This window comes from Leptonychotes weddellii, chromosome 4 (assembly GCF_054177405.1).
Source record: "Leptonychotes weddellii isolate Sample4059 chromosome 4, ASM5417740v2, whole genome shotgun sequence".
In the NCBI taxonomy this organism is placed as follows: domain Eukaryota; kingdom Metazoa; phylum Chordata; class Mammalia; order Carnivora; family Phocidae; genus Leptonychotes; species Leptonychotes weddellii.
Window position 1 is genome coordinate 22014789 of NC_138372.1, and position 18679 is coordinate 22033467.

The 18679-nt window shown below is 59.8% G+C and overlaps 1 protein-coding gene across 6 annotated transcripts in view; it reads right to left on the reverse strand.

Moving 5' to 3' along the window:
- ADGRB2 (adhesion G protein-coupled receptor B2) overlaps nt 1-16525 on the reverse strand; it is a 36452-nt gene extending 19927 nt beyond the window's left edge. For all 6 annotated transcript variants that reach the window (XM_081817947.1, XM_081817945.1, XM_081817946.1 and 3 more), the window contains exons 1-2: nt 16421-16525; nt 8778-9594 (exon numbers count right to left, since the gene is read on the reverse strand). In XM_081817947.1, the coding sequence (XP_081674073.1) occupies nt 8778-9579 (802 nt within the window). In that variant the 5' untranslated portion in view covers nt 9580-9594; nt 16421-16525. The remainder of the gene's footprint in view (nt 1-8777; nt 9595-16420) is intronic.
- Between the last annotated feature and the right edge of the window lie 2154 nt (nt 16526-18679).

Genomic DNA, 18679 nt, shown 5'->3' on the forward strand with positions numbered 1-18679 from the left:
AGTGTTCCACAGCTGGCATCTAGTTTCTCACCTGCCACTCACATCCTGGCTCAAATGTCACCTCGCCTGGTAATCCACTGCAGTCTGGCTTCTGACCACATCTTTCTGCTGAAACTGTTCTTGACAAAGTCATCAGCGCCCTCCTTATTGCTAAATCCTATGGCCGCTTGCAGCTTCGTCCCACTTGACCCCTCAGCAGCACGGGGTCCTGTTGACTCTTCCTGCCTTGAAACACTCCTCTCCCCGACTCTCCTGGTTTCCTCCTACCTGTCTGGCTCCTCCATTCCAGTCTCCTTGACTGCTCTGTCTTCCTGCTGCTTCCCACATCGGGCAGCTATGCTTTGTCAGGTTTCCACTGCACCGCCCCCCTGTCCCCCCTACCCCCAGGTTTAATTCAGCCCCTCTGAATGGCTGCTCCCGAAGCATTACCCACAGCACCCCCATGCTGGGCTTCGCTCCTGTGTAGCCTCCTGCCTTCTGAACAGGTCTCCTGATGAGGGGCCCTCAAAGTCAGCCCGTCCAAAATGGGACCACCATTTCTTCTCAAATCTCTACCTGCTTGTTTCCCACCTTTTTCACCTCAAGAACTTCTACCTGATTTTCAAAATCCAGCTCACGTGGCTTCTCATTTATGAAGTCTTCCTCATCCTCCACCCCCCAGGCAGAGTCAGCTGTCCCCTCCTCTGTGCGCCCTGTCGCCACAGAGGATTCCACCTTCTGACCGTCTGAACCTCCCTGGGCTCGTGGGCCCTTTGGAAGAAGGCCGTGGAAGCCATCTCCCTGAGCACAGTGAACACTGGCCCTGGATCCAGTCCAGGGGCATACCAATAAACGCCAACTAACACGCCGCTCCTAGCTTCCCCCCCCACCCCATGGGGGTCACCGGAAATGGTCCCTTGTAAATCTTGAGGATCAGCTCCGCCCAGCAGTCCTCCACCTAGACCAGGCCCCATCCTGACACCCATGTCCTAGTAAACATTCTGCAGACGCTGCCCAACCTATCACAAATCCAGCTGAGAATCCTTTCATCTAGCTCCTGCCTGCGTCTAGACCCTCACTGTGTCTGTGGCAACCCCCAGCCGTCAGCCTGGCATCCAGGAGGGCCAGCAAACCCGGACGTGATGAGAGCCGTCTGACCTGCTCGCCGCGGACCCCCACCTCTTCCCGTGGTCTCCACGGCCTCTACAAACTGTGCACCAACCCTTTGCTGGCCAGCCCCAAGACGGAACCAGAGGTGATGTCAGTGGTTTCTAGAATCCATCCGATTTGAAAATCAGAACGTGTCACAGGCCCAGCTCTTGAGTCCCTCTCCAGGCCTCCTGGGCTGGACCAGAGACGGGGGGGCGGGGACAAGCCCAAGGCCACGGGGCCAACACTGACCGCCCCCCCTTCCATTCCCACCCCACTTCCCTCAGAAGGTAAGCCAGCAATTCATGTCCCCCACAGATGAAAGGCAGTTCTGCCTGAAGGAGAGGAACACAGGTAAGACCAGAGTAGTTACCCACTGAAACCACGTTTATTCAGCATATAGCATGTGCAGGCCCCAGCTGGCTCGGGGCCCACCACTGGGGGAGTCTAAGAGGCAGCTGAGGCAACAGGACAAGAGGGGGTTCTGGAGGGGGTGTGGGCACCCCCAGAACTTCCAAGTGTCTTGTCCAGGGAGCAGCACGAGCTTGGAGGACCCAGGGCTCGGATGCTCACAGTCCTGCAATCTATCGCCTTTTTCACCTGGGAGCCCGCCCTGGGCGGGACAGACCTACTGCCTGGAACCCGCTTCCCTGCTCAAGCCCTGCCGACCTCCTAACTGTTCTGTTTTGTTTTGAATAAGGTAACATTTACTACACAAGCCCTACTTGCCAGTCACCGTGCACCCTACCTCGCCTCATCTCATCCTCATGAGGATGGGCTCTCCCATGTTACTAATGAGGACAGCGGCTCCGAGGTCGCATGCCCGAGAGAGGCTGAGTGACATTCGAACCCAGGCCTGCCTGACTCCTCCGGAGGCCACGCTCTTCCTACTGAACTGCGCAGCTCTAACAAATGCAGTCCAACTTGGACCTCCTCAGAGACGCCTTTCTTAATTCCATGGGACCTCGAGTCATTTCCGCCCACCTGCTCACCATCCCCCCCCAAGCCCCTCACACCTGCTGTTATCCTGTTCTAACACCACCTTCTAATCGTTTCTTTGCATATCCACTCCCCACTCCCCACCGGAGAGCCTGATTCTCTTCTGTAGCCTCCAAAGTGATCCTCTGAGAGCCCAGCTCAAACCACACACACTCCCCCTCCCCTGCTGAGGAACCTTTGGCGGCTCCCCACAGCTACCAGTGTAAACCTCAGAGCCCGGCATGCGCTGGCCCCTGCTGACCTGTGCAGTCCTGTTTTCCTCTCCCCACCAGGCAGCCAAGCACACTGCAAGGTCATGTGGGCCAGTGAGAAGGACGTAGCTTTAAGAGCCAGACAGATGCAGATTTGATTCCCAATTCCACCAGTCTTGCTGTGTGCCCTTGGGCAAGTGGCCTCACCTCTCTGAGCTTAAACATCTCCAACTGAAAATAGAAATGATACATCCTACCACAGGTTCAGAATTAAATGAAACAAGAGATATGGACTGTCCAAATACAATAAGCTCTCCATGGAAAGGGAATGCCACCTCCTTCTTGTTATCTACATGCTTTCCTCTCTGCAATTGGTGTTTCCTCCCCTTGGAATGCCCCTCCTCCACCTCAATCTGCCAAAATCTTCTACATGTTAAATGTTGCCTCCTCCAGGAAGCCTTCCTAGGCTGACCACACAGGAGTTTGGCTATGCTGGTCCCTTCTGTGGCTGAGACCCTAGGCTGCCGCTCTCTGCAGCTGTGAGTATTCTGGGCTCGTCCCTCTTGTGGCCACTATGGGAGGGTCTCAATCTCCCTCGCTCCTCTTGCACAGAGGGCTTAGCTCCAAACAGCTAGACAGAAGACAGGCATTCAGCAAACACAGGCCAGATATCCCTGAGCGTACCCCTACCCCAGTCATACAGGAGCCACTCTTGTTCCACGCCCCACCCCCCCGGCACTGGCGGGTGGGCTCAGGCTCTCTGCCATTTGAACAGACTACAGACACCTGCTACACCATGCTCTGCAGACCCTGCCCCCAAACCCCACACAGTGCAGCCCCCTCAGCCTCCTTTGTCATGAATGTGTTAAAAATAACCACAATAATCATCACTTCCACGGGGAGAGCAGTGAGATTTACAAAGCGGTCCTCCCTCCCAGGGCTCTCTACATCCTCCCTGAGGCTGGCCCCGGGGCCCTGAGTAGGCACCAACAGATCCCCTTGAAACAGGGCTCTGTCATGTCTCTCCATGGCTTCCCACCCCCAGCAGTGCCTCAGAACCCCACGGGGAGAGGGTACCGGGAGATGGCTTTGAAAACCCCAAGCTCTACCTCTGCAGTCCAATGCAACTGGGTATCCCCATGAGAGCAGATGCCCAGCCAAAATGCCAGTTCCCCGCTGAAGACTTCCTCCCCCAAGCTGCTGGCCTATCTACCCAGCCTCCCAACAGAGTGAGCTGGGGCCCTGCCACCTCCCCCACGTGGCCAGGAGCTCCTGGAGAGCAGGGACCTCACCTGACTCATCCGACCTCATCTGGCCTCCCCCACGACACCCAACTTCTTGCTGCCCTAAGGCCCTCGGCCAATGGTAGCAGGGTCCCAGAGCCTTGACCCCATCTCCCACCACTGGGGCTACTGCCCAGTAACGCCAGTCCACTAGACCTCCCTGTACCGACACGCTCACAATTCCATGTCCTTGCATGGGCTGCTCCCTCCTGCAGGGTTGCCCAAAGCATGCAGTAGGAAATGACTTGGGGTGGCTCACAAACGTGCCATTAAACAACCCTGGATCATGGACTGAGGCAGTTCCCCCTTCCAGGTCTCTTTTTTAATTAGGGTGACTTCCTGCCAATCTATCTGCCTGCGGTGGTCTAGTTTGTGCCTGCCCTGATGCAAGTAATAGGACCCCTTCCCCTGCTTTAAAACCTCACAAATGTCCCAGTTTAGATGATAAATTATACGGCTGCTTTACTTTTAATCCTTCCAAATGCACGCAAGATAAAGTCTCTGGGGGCACCTGGGTGGTTCAGTCATTAAGCGTCTGCCTTTGGCTCAGGTCATGATCCCAGGATCCTGGGATCGAGCCCCGCATCGGGCTCCCTGCTCAGCCAGGAGCCTGCTTCTTCCTCTCCCACTCCCCCACTTGTGTTCCCTCTCTAGCTGTCTCTCTCTCTGTCAAATAAATAAATAAAATCTTAAAAAAAAAAAAAAAAAGATAAAGTCTCTGTGCAGTCCGAGCCTTCAACATGTCCCCAGCACATGCTCATTTCTCTTTCTAACAAATCGAGAGGAGAGACGAGCAGCTAGTGAGAATTTACTACTGTCACTTTGTTTTCACTATGGTTGTCTCTTCTGTTATCCTCTACTTCAAATAAGTGATACTCCTTTCCCATTTATGATGTGAAATTTCTTCCTAATATATTAAATTTTAAAAGCAATTCAATTAAAAAATATTTCACGGGCCAGTGAACTCCTATTCACTCCTCAAAACTCAACTCAGAATCACCTCCTTTAGACGGCCTTCCCACCCCTTTGTGGTTGAATCCCTCACTCTTCCTGCTCCCTTGACATCTAGCCCATGTACATCATACCTACTGCACTAAATTAGGACAACATGCAGTGATTTGTTAGGGATTAACCATGTGCCAGGGACTGTGCTAAGCACTGACCCACAGTCTCTTGCTTAATTACTCTGTGAATAGCTCTACTAGCCCCATTTTACAGGTGATAAAATGGAGGTGAAGAAACTTGCCCACAGTCACACAGCTAGTCAGTAGTGGGGTTGGGAACTGAACCCAGGGCTGGGCGACTTCGGCCTGTGGCCTTGACCTTGAAAGCCGTACACTAGTGGTCACGCTCCCCCATCAGAGGGCAGGAGGTGTGTCTGGTTCACCTCGGATCTCATTCACTCAGAGCCGACCCAAGGCCTGGCACAAACTCCACCCTGATAGAGACATGAAGATGTGCGTGATGGATGGGCTGCGACTGGGCCCCTGCTGCGATGTCTCAGGAATCTGGGCCCCCCTCCCCATCCTGTGACGGAGCACACAGAGCTCCAGCAGCACAGATTGGGGCTGGAAGGTCCTTCTAGGAAATGTACAGCCTTGCTAGGTCTCCCTGCCCTCCTGCTCCCGCCCTGAGAGAGGCCCGGCCTCCCCAGTGTTTGAGCCCCAAACAAGCAGGTAAGGCTGCACTTCCTGCCACCAGATGAGGCTGGCCAGAAGAGGACAGCAGGGCCTGAGCGCTGGGAGAAGAAGGACCAATCGAGGACTGGGTTGGCCAGGTAGAAGTAGCTTCCCAGAGGAAACAGGGCTTGAACAGCGCTGGGAAGAATGGGGAAGATCTGGATAACCAAGGGTAAAGGGCATTCCAGGTGAGGGAAACATCCCAAGCAAAGGCAGGGAGTCCAGAAAGCAGGGGCTCGGGGAGCCAGTGAGGAGCCCCAGTCAAGGGCAGGACAGATTTGGAGTGAAGGCTGAATAGCAGGGGGCAGCGGGGTCTGGAGTGGGGCTGGAAGGCCAGGCTCAAGAGTCTGGGCCATGATGGGGAGTCTGGTGGTTGGATCAGGGAAGTGATGCACAGATGATGGGAGGTCCTGAGGCCCCCAGGGGCAGCCCCCTTGTCCAAGTCACCCAGCAGCAGTGGCAGAGTGGTGATTTGAACTCTTGCCTCAGGAATGGAGCCTGGATGATGGGGAGGTGGGTGAGCAGCAACTGGCCAAGGATGGGACAGTGGCTCTGGGGAGGGCAGGGCGTGTGGGAGAGGAGGGGGAGGGCTGCCAGAGCAAAAGACCCCTTCTCCCAGGTATCACTCGGCACAGCCAACACCCCTGGCCAGGGCCTCATCAGGTCTCAGGGTCTGTGGGCAGGAACTGCAGGGTGACAGCTCTACCTCTTCCCCCCGATTCCTGCCCCGGCCTCAGCCGGCATCCACCGAGCTCCTTCCTGCCTGCCTTCCCTTTCTTCCTCTCTCCCCACTTAACAGATTGCGGCAGCAAGATGGCACAAATTTATGGCTCAACTCACCAAAAATAACAAGAGATCTATCAAAGGCAGTTTGCGTGAAATTAACAGGCGCCCGTGCCCTCTTGTCAAACGCACTCGGCTCTGAGGCGGGCCCGGGCACTGCACTCCGGCGCGGCCCACCAGCTCCCGGCCTCATGGCTCTCCCAGTAGCAACCCAGCCCCACTCCACCTGGCCAGGCCACTGACTCTACTCCGGGTGTCCCAGGGAAGGGGAGCACAACTCCCCTGCTGCAGTACCTAGCAGAGGGGCTGGGACAAGGGTCCTCCTCTTCCTGCTCACCACCAATCTTGTCCTCCATCTGGCAGTTCCATGTGTGAACCGGTTCTCCCGTGGCTGGTACCTGTGTCCAGCCGGCCCGGTGGGCCGGGGGCGGCGCTGCCACCAGGCACAAAGTGCCCTGAGCCCTGATGATGCCCTGGCCCTCAGACGTCCCCTGACACATGGAACGAACTGAGCCCTATGTCCATTGTCTCTTGCCCCTAAGAGATTGGGCAGAAGGGAGGAGATGGCAGAGAGGAAAAGTCTCTTGCCTGCCAGGGGAGAGGAAGGAAGTCTGGGCAGCAGTGTGCTGTGCAAGCCCACTTAGGAAGACGATGTCACCTCACCCCCTGCAACTCCCCATAAGGGCCCTCCCTGCAGGCAACCCCCACGAACAGCCTGAAAACAGGCCAAGCAGGACAAGGGGCGTGAGCTGAGGTCAGGCGTGGAACAGCTGGGAGCCTAGGGCTCCCTGCTCAGAGATGATACCAGGCCTCATGCCCAGAACAGGCAGCATCCAATCTCCACCCATCCCCAGTCTCAGAGGCCCCTGCAGAGGCTGTGATGATGATGGGGACCATGGTGGCCTTCCCATCACTAGCCCTCCCTGACCCCCAAAGACACCCCAACTACCAACCAACTCCTCCTTCCGGCTTCCACCAAGCCCAGCTGGCTGCTCCTGGCTCTGTGCTCCACATGGCAGCCTGCCCAGATGTGCCCGCCCATGAGGGTAAAGCATTGCTCCATCCACTGCGGACCACTGGGCCAAGGGACCACAAGGAAAGCCAGACAAAAGAGGCTGCCCTCTGCTGAGCACGATGGGGGAGGCCCCCACAGAGTGATAGGCAGTGACCACCAGGCAGGAAGAACCATAAACCTCCTGATATACGCCTGGCGCTCTCCGCCGATGTTCGACAAAGAAGCGAAATTCAATTTCTTCCTGCAGGCACTAAATCCCAGGCCGGCCTCCAAGGCCCATAACCTGCCCACGGCCTGCTGTCACTCGGACGGCTTCATCGACCAATGTTAAAGGCCAAGCTGGCCAGGGGGAGAGGCCAGAGCAAGGCCACTGGGCACTCGCCATGGAGAGGCATGGTGCCAGATGTCTCCTGGGGGAGACTGAAAGCCCCCTCCACACTGCATTGGGAGAGGCTGCTGTCATGATAACTAGCCCCTCTAATTAATTCAGAGATATCTCCCCGTTTTACAGATGAAGAAACTGATGCCAAAAAATGGGATCCGCTGAAGGGAACAGTCAAAGGCAGTGCCCAATTCCAGGGCTCTGGCCTCCAAAGCAGGGGCGGGGACAGGTCATACTCCAACACTCCTAGTGGCCCTCACACAAGACCCCTTGCCTCCCTGTAAATACTCTCAGGCAGACCTAGATGCCTCTTCTGACTTCCAGCCCTGCATGACATCCTCATGATGGTAGGCCAGGACCTGTTACCCCAAATGGGGAAACCGAGGCCCGGAGAGGGAAGGGAACTCCCTTTTAGTACCAGAGCTGGGGACCGGAACCCAGATCTGCCTCCCCCCCACCCACTCCCTGCCAGGCCCCCTGGCCAGTCTCGGGCCCGGCACTGTGCGGCAGGCACATGAGATCCAGATGAGGGGCTAGGGGCCTTGAAGCTGCAGGAAGGAGGGCCGGCAGAAGGTGGCTGTGGCGAGGGAGCTGGGGTGGGAGCAAGAGCATGTAGGACTCAGGGCTCGCAGAGCTTTTGCCCAGTCAGCAGGAAGCTCTAGCTGCTGGCAGCTTCGGTCCCAGAAGACATGGGCCCAGAGGGGGAGAGAGGGGATGCTGGGAGCTGAGCCAGCCCAGCCCTCCAAGGCAGCCTTGAAGCCCAGGCCTCTTCACCTGGGCACCGCCCTCTGCCCTGACCCTGGGGCCACTGCCAAAAATCACTGACCTGTGAGGACAGGAACGCATCCCTGCTCCATGCCTACTCTGCAGCCTCCAGGCAAACTTATCAACTTGCAGTGCCAGGACCTGCCACGGTCACTCCCAGCTTGGGGCCTTTGTTCGCACTGCTCCCTCTGCCCGGAATGCCTTCCCCGCTTCTTTGGCTTCGCTGGCTTCCACTTGTCCTTCAGATCTCTGCTCCTGTATCACTTCCTTCAGGAAGCCTTCCTTGATTGCCCAGTGTGGGGAGTCCTCTCCCTGGGTTCACCACACCGCATTGGCCGATCTCTGCCCCCCCATTCACCCACCTAGACTGCAAACTCTTCGAGAGTGAGGTTTAACCCAAATCCATTTCAGGGAACCCCAACATCGGGACAAGGACAGACACAGAGGGGACACGGGTGAAGGACCATACGAATGGCCTGGGGATCTGCCAAGACGGGCCCCAGAGGGCCCCCTGGGCACACCCAACCCCACCAGGGCCCTGCTCAGACTCACCATATCTCATCTCGGTCGTGAACAGGTCATTGCTGCTCCCTGAATGCAAATCGGCCTCAGCGGGTGGGGCCGGGCCCCCGGGCACCAGGGCATTGGACAGAGTGTGGGCAGCCGGAGGGCCTGGAAGCGTGGTGGTGGTGGCGGGACCAGCCCCTGCCTCCCCGGGGCAGCTGCAGCCTGGCTGGGCGAAGCCACAGGCCCGGCCGGCAGCGCGGCCGCACTCCTCACTCCAGCGGCAGAGCACGCCGCAGGTGAACTGGCTGGAGTTGTTGTTGTTGATGAGCAAGACCTCAACGAAGCGGAAGGCCAGGGCGGCAGGCGCCAGCAGGCGCGGGGCCTCCGAGGGCTCTGCCGACAGGCACAGCTGCACGAAGTTCTTGTCGAAGTGCAGGAAGGTAAAGGGGCCCGAGCCGCTGCACAGTTCCAGCCCCGCTGCGGCCTCCTCCTCCTCCTCTGGCCACCCCGCCTCTGCCTCCGCCCCGGCCACCGCCTCCTCTGGGCTAGGCCGCAGGCAGGTAAAGTTGACCAGGTAGTGGTCCAGGGGCAGCAGACGGGGGGCAAAGTGAGTGCACACCTGCTCCTGGCGGTTGAAGCGCAGGTAGAGGGAGTACTTGGTGGGGTCAGGGTTCTCCAGGGTCCAGGAGCAGCCCGAGGCGATGGTGGGAAAGAGGTCCTGCAGTGAGAAGGCCCCGTAGAGCACGCCCGAGGCCAGGGCGGAGCAGGCGCTGGGGGCGGGGTCGAAGGCGGCGGCCAGGCGCAGGGACAGAATCACAGATAGTAAGAGGGGACAGGCTGGGGTCATCCTATGTCCCTTGCCCTGTGGAGAGAGACGGCGGTCAGCGGTCCCAGGCACTACCAGCATGAGCTCTCAGTCTCCCGCGGCCTCCTCGCTGCCGGGGGTGGGCCTCTCGGGGAAGACTTTGAAGTCACCCACCTCCATCTGTGTGATCTTAGACGGGGGACTCGACTGCTTAGAGCCTCAGTCCCCTTACCTGTAAAATGTAGGCACGTGGGAGAGTGCCTGACTCTGGAAGCCCTTAAGAAACATCCGTTGTTGTCTCTGTCACCCTGTGATTCCTCGGTCAGTCCCACCAGCCAAAGGCACCCGGCCTGACACTTGGATCTAGCCCCATCCCCACCACCCAACTGGAATTCTCCAGAACCCTTGCTCTCAGTCGCAGTGTATCGTGATCAGCTGTGAGGCGTGTCACGCGTAATCCAGCGGTAATTGTCAAAGGAGCAATGTTTGACAACGATTTGCTTTTTTATAAATCAGAGCAATTCAAGGTTATTCCCGGAACAATGTCATTCTCACTCGCCTGCTTTTACTGAGTGGGCGAGAAAGGGGAGGAGTTACGACCGGTGTGCCAGGGGCTGCGCACAACCTGAGCCATGCCCCTGGGGGGCATCGCAAGTGTGAATGTCATGAGTACCGCTGTGGTGGATTTCCTGGTGGAAACAACAGGGCGAGGCACCTGCAAAATGGGTGCAGTATTCCCCTTAATCCCTCTTCCCTTCCTGCCATGGGGTTTTCGTCCAAGGCCTGGCTCAGGGCCCGCTACCCCAGTAAGGCCACCAAGCTATCGCCCAGCTCGCAGCTCCCGCAGCCCCTGCCTGCAAGTCCATAGCCCCAGTCAGCACCTCTATCCCCTGTTGTCTCCCCCGAGCTAGCTCATTCATCTCAGGAGTCTTCAAGCTCCTAGGAGTGGAGACCGGGGTTCACTGATTTCTCCCTCCCTGCCAAGTGCTGCACTGAGCCGAACCCCCAGCATGTGCTCCAGGTGTGGGCAGGCAACCAGGGCTCAGGCCATACCGTGACAGACACGCAGGGCGGTCAGGCCCGAGTGGACAAAACCTAGCGGGCAGGGCACCTGCAGGTACCCTCCCACCCACCGGGCTAGGCCAGAGCCACTACCCACAGCCTGCACAGCCTCCACCCTAGCTGTCCAGAAAACAGAGCCTGGCACCTGGGCTGGCTCCGTCCTGCTTCCAGCCCTGCGCCCGAGGTGATCCCCACTGCCTCCCTCCTCCGTGCCGGCAGCATAGCTCACAGCACTGGATGGGCCCCTAGAGCCTGGTTGCTCCACATTAGAGGAGAAAAGATGAGGCTCCAAAAGGGGAGGCGACCTGCTCAAGATCACACAAGAGTGATCCAGCTGGGACTGGAAGCCGGGACCCGAAGCCCCAGCCCGGGGTTCCCTCTCATCCACCAATAGCCTCTTGCTCCGCGTCCCCTTCCTTGCCCAGGCTTCAGGCCTGATGGACAAGCCATTAGCCCTGGGAACGGAGTCACAAACAGGATAATTCACAGATGTGGCCAGATGTTCCCAAGACCCAGAGGCTCCCCAGGCACAGATTTCCCCTTGGCTCTTTAGGAGCCTCAACAGTGACTGGAGGGGTGAGGGGGGGAGGGCAGGAATTAGAACCCCAGAATTCCAATCCCTGCGCAGCATCCGTGGAACTCCTCACTGCCCCAGATCCCGCAATTGCCCCTCTCCAGCCATAGGATAAAGGGGGCATAGGGGGACAAGCTCAAGGCAGGCTCATTTCCTGGGGAGGAGCCACCCCTGCCTCCTCCAAAAACCCGCGTGGAGTTACCGGGCAGAAGTCAGAACAGGCTGTGTCTCCACTCCTCCCGCCAGAACTGAAAAAGGGACACAAGAGCCCTGGCCTTCCCTGCCCCACATCATGCGTGTCCCAAACTCTCCAGCCCGCCCAGCCTGCTTGCAGCACCAGCGAAGCCGGGAGCTGATGATGAGTGACATCCAATCCCCCCGCTGCCCCCAATTATTTTTAAGCAGGCTGCAAAATTCAGGCCATAGCTGCAGCTCAGCAGAGGGGAGGTGGGGGCTCATTATAACTGGCCTCACCTCCCCCACTTAGAGCAGGGTGCGGAATCTACACACACACACACACACACACACACACACACACACAGAAGCTGGAACACTGCTGTGCCGTGCAGACATGCACACAAAAGCACGTATGCACAGACACATGAAAAGACAGGTGTTCCCAGGCATTCTACGTGTGAACAGACACATACGCACACAGATCAGTGAAGCCACAGATGCGTGAATTCATACGCACACCAGGGTACAGGCACTCACATGTACAAGGTGTAAAGAGCCAGCCACTTGTACACTTGTACAGAGAGGCAAATGTACTCTCTCGTGTGAACACACACACAGGTAGCTGGCTGTTTGAGGCTTAGCACATGCCAGCTAAGTGTCAGGCAGGATCTGACTTGCTGCTCCTTCCTTTGTTTGTTCTTGAAGCTGGGGACTCAGACCTCCCACCGCAATCCCACCTCCTGGTCCTCAGCTGCTCCCTCCTCCATAGCCCCGACCCATCAAGAAGTGTTAGGTCCAGACCCTCAGAGACACAGCCTGGCTTCTGCACAACCCAGCCACCTCGAAACCCTGCCCAAGCCCCCTCCTCCAATCAGTCTCCTTCAGACACCCCCTTCACACCAATTCTGGAATTTCACGCTGCATCTGTATGACCCTCGTGGTTCCTGTGGTGACATAAGACCTCTGGGGCCCTTTATTTTAATATCCTTCTCCATCCATAAAATAAGGCAAACAGCACAATTCCAAGCTAAGTCAGAGAGAGCCTCTCCTGGGAGGGGACCTGGAAGGATCCTTACCTCACAGGCTGCGCAGGTGGCTATTAGCCATGATCCCCCCCTCCCTGAGCCTCAGTTTTCCCCTCTGTGGAATGGAGACCACCTTCTCATTCAACCTCCCAGTGAGTTCCCGGCACAGAGCCTGGCCCAGGCAGAGCACTCACACAGTCCCTTCGCCTTCTCCCCTCCGCCTGGGAACCTCACAGACTCTCCCTGCTTCCCTGCTGAGGTCCACCGCTATCTCTGGGAAGGCGCTTTGGGCTGAACCACGGAAATGGCTTTGCCACCTCCAAGCCCAGTAAGATCACAAACGTGCCCAAGAGCTGGAGAGGACAGGTATGGAGCTCAGCTCTGAGGAAGAACTTCCTGGGTCAGGAGGTTAATGGCGAGGATAATCAAAAGGCCTCCTCCCTCAGGACTTCAGCGGGCTGAGATGTGTGAGCTGCCGGGGAGGGGGGGGGGGGTGGACACGGGACCTCCCCCGCATGCCTGCCGCCCGCCCGCCCGCAGACCTGAGAATCCCACCCTCTGCCCAAGCACACTGAGACCCCACAGGCCCGCCCGGCCTCGGGCTTCCCCTTCTGCCCCAGTGAGGGAATCGGAGGCTTTCGCAGCAGCTGGCAGGGACAAGAGCGGGGACGGGGGGCACCTCAGGGCAAGGGCTGGGTCTCCGGGATCCCCGGAATCGAGCCTCTTTCGCCCTGTGGGCTGGGAGCAGCGGCGCTGGGTGGCGGAGCGCCGGGAGCCACGGCCGCGGGCGGGGGAGGGGGAGGGGCGGCGGGGGGGGGAGGGGCGCGGCGGTGCGCACCGCGGGCGCGTTTATCCACCTGGCAGCTCCAATTCGCCGGCCCGTCACTCACCCTCCGCCTCCCGGGCGCTCACTGCGGGGCCGAGCCCAGGCCGCCACGCGGGCGGGAACCCCCCACTCGGAGCCTTCGGGTCCCGTGCCCATGCACTGGCCGGGTGGCAGGGTCCTCAAGGACCCCTCTCCGGGAGCTCTGGTACCCAGGAGGGCGCACACCTCCATCCAGCTTCTGGAGCTGGTGGGCAGGACCGAGGAGAGGGGGCTCCCCCGAGTGCGGCCCCGCCTTCTCCACCCGGCCAAGAAGGCCGCTCCTCCTCTAGCTCAGGGGTCTTTCGGTCCCGGGAGGGGCCCTCCCGCCCACCGCGGGGGAGGGAGACGGGGGGCGGGCCCGCGAGGGGAGGGGGCGGTGATTCAGCCGCCCTCCGCCCGCCTCCCCGGAACTTTGCAGCAGCTGGAGCCGCCGTTGCTACAGGAACCGAAAGCTTTTGTTCCCCAATGTCAGGGCTGCCCGGGCAGACTGGAGGCTGGGAGGCTGCCACTCCCCGGTGGGACCCAGGCCCAGCCACACTGCCCAGAGGACTTCCTGCAGCAGAACGCCACGGATTCGAGCCGCCTCTCTCCCCCTTACCCGCCCTTCACCAAGCCACTCCCGGCAAAGCCAGGTTTCTTCAAACTCTTGGGGCCCTCAGGCCGGGTCGCCCCCTAACTCTGACCTGGAGCACTAACTGTCCTGGAAAGTTCCTGATGGCGTCTGACCCCCTGGGGAGAGGTAAGAGGTTCCTCTGAGCACCATGTGCTCCTCTGGTGCTGATTTCCCACGTGGGCCCCCCTAACAGGCAAGCCTACCTTTGGGGACCTTGACTTGGGTTTCTTCCCTGCATTTATCCTACCTCCCCTACTTGAACCAGGACCTCAGAGACCTTGGCCTGGCTTTCACTGATGCCCCTCTGGCCAGAGCTGATCCCAGAGCAGTCCAGCAGATCCACAGCACCCAGATGGTGAAGGATGGGTGAGGGAGGGGAGAGGCTGACAGTCACAGGCTCCGTGGACCCACTCTGGGAGCTGGGTAGTTTCTGGCTTTATTATCCTGGGGGTTAGAGTGAAGTCACTAGAACCTGTTCTGCACTTCTCCTCTGGGAATAGGAGTAGTGTGGAGAGGGGCCTGACCTTGGCCTTGAAGACAGCCCAATAAACCAATCATTGTTGAGCATTACTAGGTGCCAGACACTCTGTACAATCTAATTTCATTCTCCCAGCAACTATATGAAGCACTTATCACTGACCCATATTATAGAGGGCCAAATGAAGCTCAGAAAGGTTATGTAGCCTGCCTAGGTCACACAGCTTTTGAACCCAGGTCACCTGGCCAAAAGCTGAGTTACTAACTACTTACTCGGCTCCATTACCTGGGCGTTGGGAGGGAGAGAAGAGTGCAGAGACCATCTGAGACCTCATTTTGAGCTACAGAAATGCCTACCACATACACAACCACCCCAGGCTAGACCTCTCCCTTTCTGAAGAGTGATGGGGGAGAGGGGGAGCCAAAGAGGGGAGTAGAGAAGGGAAGACGAGGGGGGAAATCTGTCAGTCTCAGTCCAGGGAAGACCCTCCCTTAAGCCTCCCACCACCACCATCAGGACATACTCCATCCAGAGTCCACATTGACCCCTATGGCAGCAAGGGGGACACTCCCCAGGTGCCTGCGCTGTCCCAGGGCCAGGTGGACTCCCCTGCCTATGCCATGCCCAAACCAGACTGAGCCCACCTTTGCCCCCACCCACCACCTAGTGGGGACTGCCATGGGGTAGACAGAGGCTCCCTGGGGACACCTGCCCAAGCCCAAACAAGCCCATCCAGACCATCTCAAATCCAGGGGCCAATCCTGCTGGTCTGTCCCTGATAGCTCAAAGGGCTCCTGAATCCCTGCTGGGATGAGCCCTCCACCCCACCCCACCCCACCCTGCCCCCAGAGCATAGGGTCTGACAACCAGAACTGTTCCGGCACGGCTAGCAGGAGGGGGCATCCGGCCTCGCCCGCCAACCTCCTCTTCCCCAGGGACTTCCCAGCGCCAGTCCCGCAGCCACCGCTGCTGCTCCGGCTGCGGAAACCTGGGGTTACCCGCGGGAGGAAAAGGGGCGGCGGGTCCGGGGCTGCGGGCAGGGGGCGCCAGAGGACGCCCAGGGGCCCGGCCGGCAGCTGGCGAGGCGGGCAGGCGGGCAGGCGGGCAGTATCTCTGGCCCGGGAGCCCCTCCCCCCGCGGGCACCAGACCCTTCTTCGCCCGCTCTGCACCGTCCGCGGCGCAGAGGACTTCCCTCGGACCGAGCTGACTGCGGGAGTGGCCGCCAACTTCACAACCTACAACCCCCCCCCCGCCCCCGCCCCGTCATGCCAGCCCCCGGGGCTGCGGGAGGGTGCGTTTGGTGCCCGGCTCTATGCCCCAGGGGTGGGAAGAGAAGGATGGGGGATGGACAGACTCCGACCAAAGATGGACACGGGAGCCAGGGATGCAGGGCCAGTCGAGATCCCGGCCGGAGAGGAGGGGGCTCGGAGCAGACATGGGGGACACGGCCCCAAGTCCAGGCTGAGGGGGAGGAGACTTGCAGCAGAGATTGGCGAGGGATAGAGAGACTCCAGGCAGATATGGGGGAGGAGGCATCGGGACAGAAATAAGAAGGGAAGCATGGTCGGGGTACTGGCGCGGGGAAAGGCAGTAACTATGGGCAGACATGGATGGGCATAGGAAGGACTCTGGGCAGAGATGAAGTGGAGGGGAGGAGCAGGGTCCGGCATCCAGACGAGGAGGGGCGATTAAGGGGAAATACACAGTCGAGCTGCAGGTTGGAGAAAGGGGCTCTAATCAAGGTGGGGGGCGCACTGCCAGGATCCAGGCTAAGACAGGAAGAGACTCGAGACAGCAATGAGGGTAAGGTCTGGGTCAGGATTGTGGGGGAGGGCTTTAGCAGAAATGGGTAAGGGGAAGGGGGTGGAAAAGGAACTCACCAGAGATGAAAGGGGCCTCGGCCCCAGGCTTGGAAGTTCCCAAAGAGATGGGAGTGGGTAGATGCAGAAAGAACTCAGTTCGGGAGGGGGAGGATTCAACAGAGATGGGCTAGGGGAGCGCCCCGAGTCCGGGCCGGTGCGGAAACTCGGGACCGCGCCGGGAGGGCTCGGTGCGGGGCCGTGTCGAGGTCTGGGACCGAGCACTCACCTGGGCGCCGTCAGCAGCAGGAGCGGGGGCCGGCGCTGGCGGAGGCAGCCACGGGGCGCAAGTTTGCCATCCCTAAGGCGGGGGCCTGGCCGGACGCGGGGCAGCTCGCGGCGGCGGCGCGGAGGGGCCGAGGCTCCCGCTCCGCGGAGCGGCGGGTGCAGAAAAGGCGCCGCGGAGCAGCGCGGGGCGGGCGGGCGCCGGGCCGGGCGCGGGCTCCTGCCACCGCCTCCTCGCCGCGCCGCCCCCCCCCCGCTCCCCCGCCCCGAGCAGCGCCCGCGCCGCGCGCCGCCTCCTATTCGCGGGCGGCGGCCGCAGCCCCGGGCTCCAAAAGACGGCGCCGCATCCTCGGTCTCCGAGCGCCGCCGCCGCCACTGCCGCCGCCAAACCCGGTTCCTCCCGCCGCTCCCGCCGCTCCGGCCGCTGCCCGCAGCGCGCGCCGGGCCGACTGACGGCCGAGGCGGGACGCGGCGCCTGCGCGGGCTGGGCCCGGGAGGGGGCGCGCGCCAGGCCGGGCGCGAGGAGCCGCGGGAGAAGGGGCGGGGGGCGGGGGCGACGCGCGCCGCCTCCTGTTAAAGGGGGAGCAGCGCCAGCCGAGCCAAGCGCACCCTCCTCCTCCCCGCCCTGGGCCCCAGGCGCCGGCGCGGGAGAAGCCCCGGGTAAGCCCCCGCCCCGCCCGCGGCCTCCTGGACCGCAGGTTGCGGCGATCCGCGACGCCCCTCCAGCGATACCCCAGGCCGGAGGCAGCTCGCGCAGCCAGGGTCTCCGGGGCCCGGGGTGGGGGGTGGGGGGTGGGGGGGCCTGAAACATTTGCCCCACCCTCCCCCGTCTGCATTGCAAATTGCATATCCCTGCGCATTCAGGTGCCACTCCTGTGCGCTGAACTTTGCATATGCTTATGCACACAGGTGCCCTATGTGTGCACTGCAATGTTGCCTGGCTGTGTGCATGCAATTGCTACACACATACACAGTGTGTTAACATGTGCTCAGGTCTGGAATGTATGTTGGCTCTTCCTATGGGTAGAGATGCTATATGTGTTCAAGCTTACAAGCGCCACATACGTGCTGAATGCTCTGGGTCACTTGTATGTAGGAGCCACATATGTACACTGCAGTGTGGTATGCTTGGTGCATACTCTAGTGTAAACTGCAATGTTGCATGTCCCTAGGCACGGGGATGCTACACGTGTGCAGTGTGTTACATGTTTTCCTGAGTGCCTGTCTATTCCCACAAGTGCCTTTTCCTGTGCCAGGGGCGCCCCCATGTTGCATCTGTTTGCGTAGAAGCAGACGGAATGTACGGACCTGCCCCCTCCCCAGCCTGGCACTGTGCAGTTGGGTGGGGCCAGAGCCCACATGGTGAAGGTGGTTCCCAGGGAGATGCCTATGGCTCAGGGCCCTGGTCCGGTGGTTTTGTGGCCTGGGACATATTGCCACCAGGAAGGTGGGCTGACCAGGGACGCACCACTTCGGCCAAAGACAAGTAGGTTAATCAGATGGCTCTGGTCAGAGGAGGAGCCAGCAGGGGGCAGCTTTGCAGTGAGGGTTGGGATGATTTCAGGAACCCTACTTTTTGAAGGTTCCCTGGCCACGAGAGGGCTAAGCCTGGGAAGCAAGGAAGCTCCAGTCCACCCAATCCCAACCCCACCTCTCCACTGAAGCCCCTTGAGTTGTGTCACCCTGGAGACCAGGGCAGGACGAGAAGACTCCACGTCCCCCTGGGGGCAGTACCAGGAAGAGGCAGAGAGAAAGCCCCCTGTTCACTCCCTCTGTCTCTCTCTCCCCCCCTCCAGCAGTCTCCGTGACATTTGTTGTGAGTGATTGTGAGAGATTATCGACTTTAATGGAAGGAGGTAATAAGGGGCGATGAAGGAATCTCACCTGTCACCTTAAGGGAATTTATGAGGCTGTATGAGACAGGGAGGAGGGCTGGCACCTTTCCTTTCCCAGTGGGAGCCCAAGGAGGCCTGTGCCTTAAGCCTGGCACTGGCAGGCAGGGCTCCTGGGTTCTTGCTGGGCACTCTCAAACATACCCAGGTCTCTGGGTTTGGAGGCTCAGCCGCTACTGTGAAAGCCAAGGCAGGCCTTGCCATCTACAGTGGGAGATCCCAGGCCTCCTTACTTGGGCATTGCGAAGGGCAGTGGGGGGTGCTGGAGTTCGGCCTTAATGAGGTGGGCAAAGGTGGGGAGAGTGGTCAGGATATGAGGTACGCACAAGGATGTAAGGACAGGTCCTCAGAAGCTTCCAGGACCCTGTACT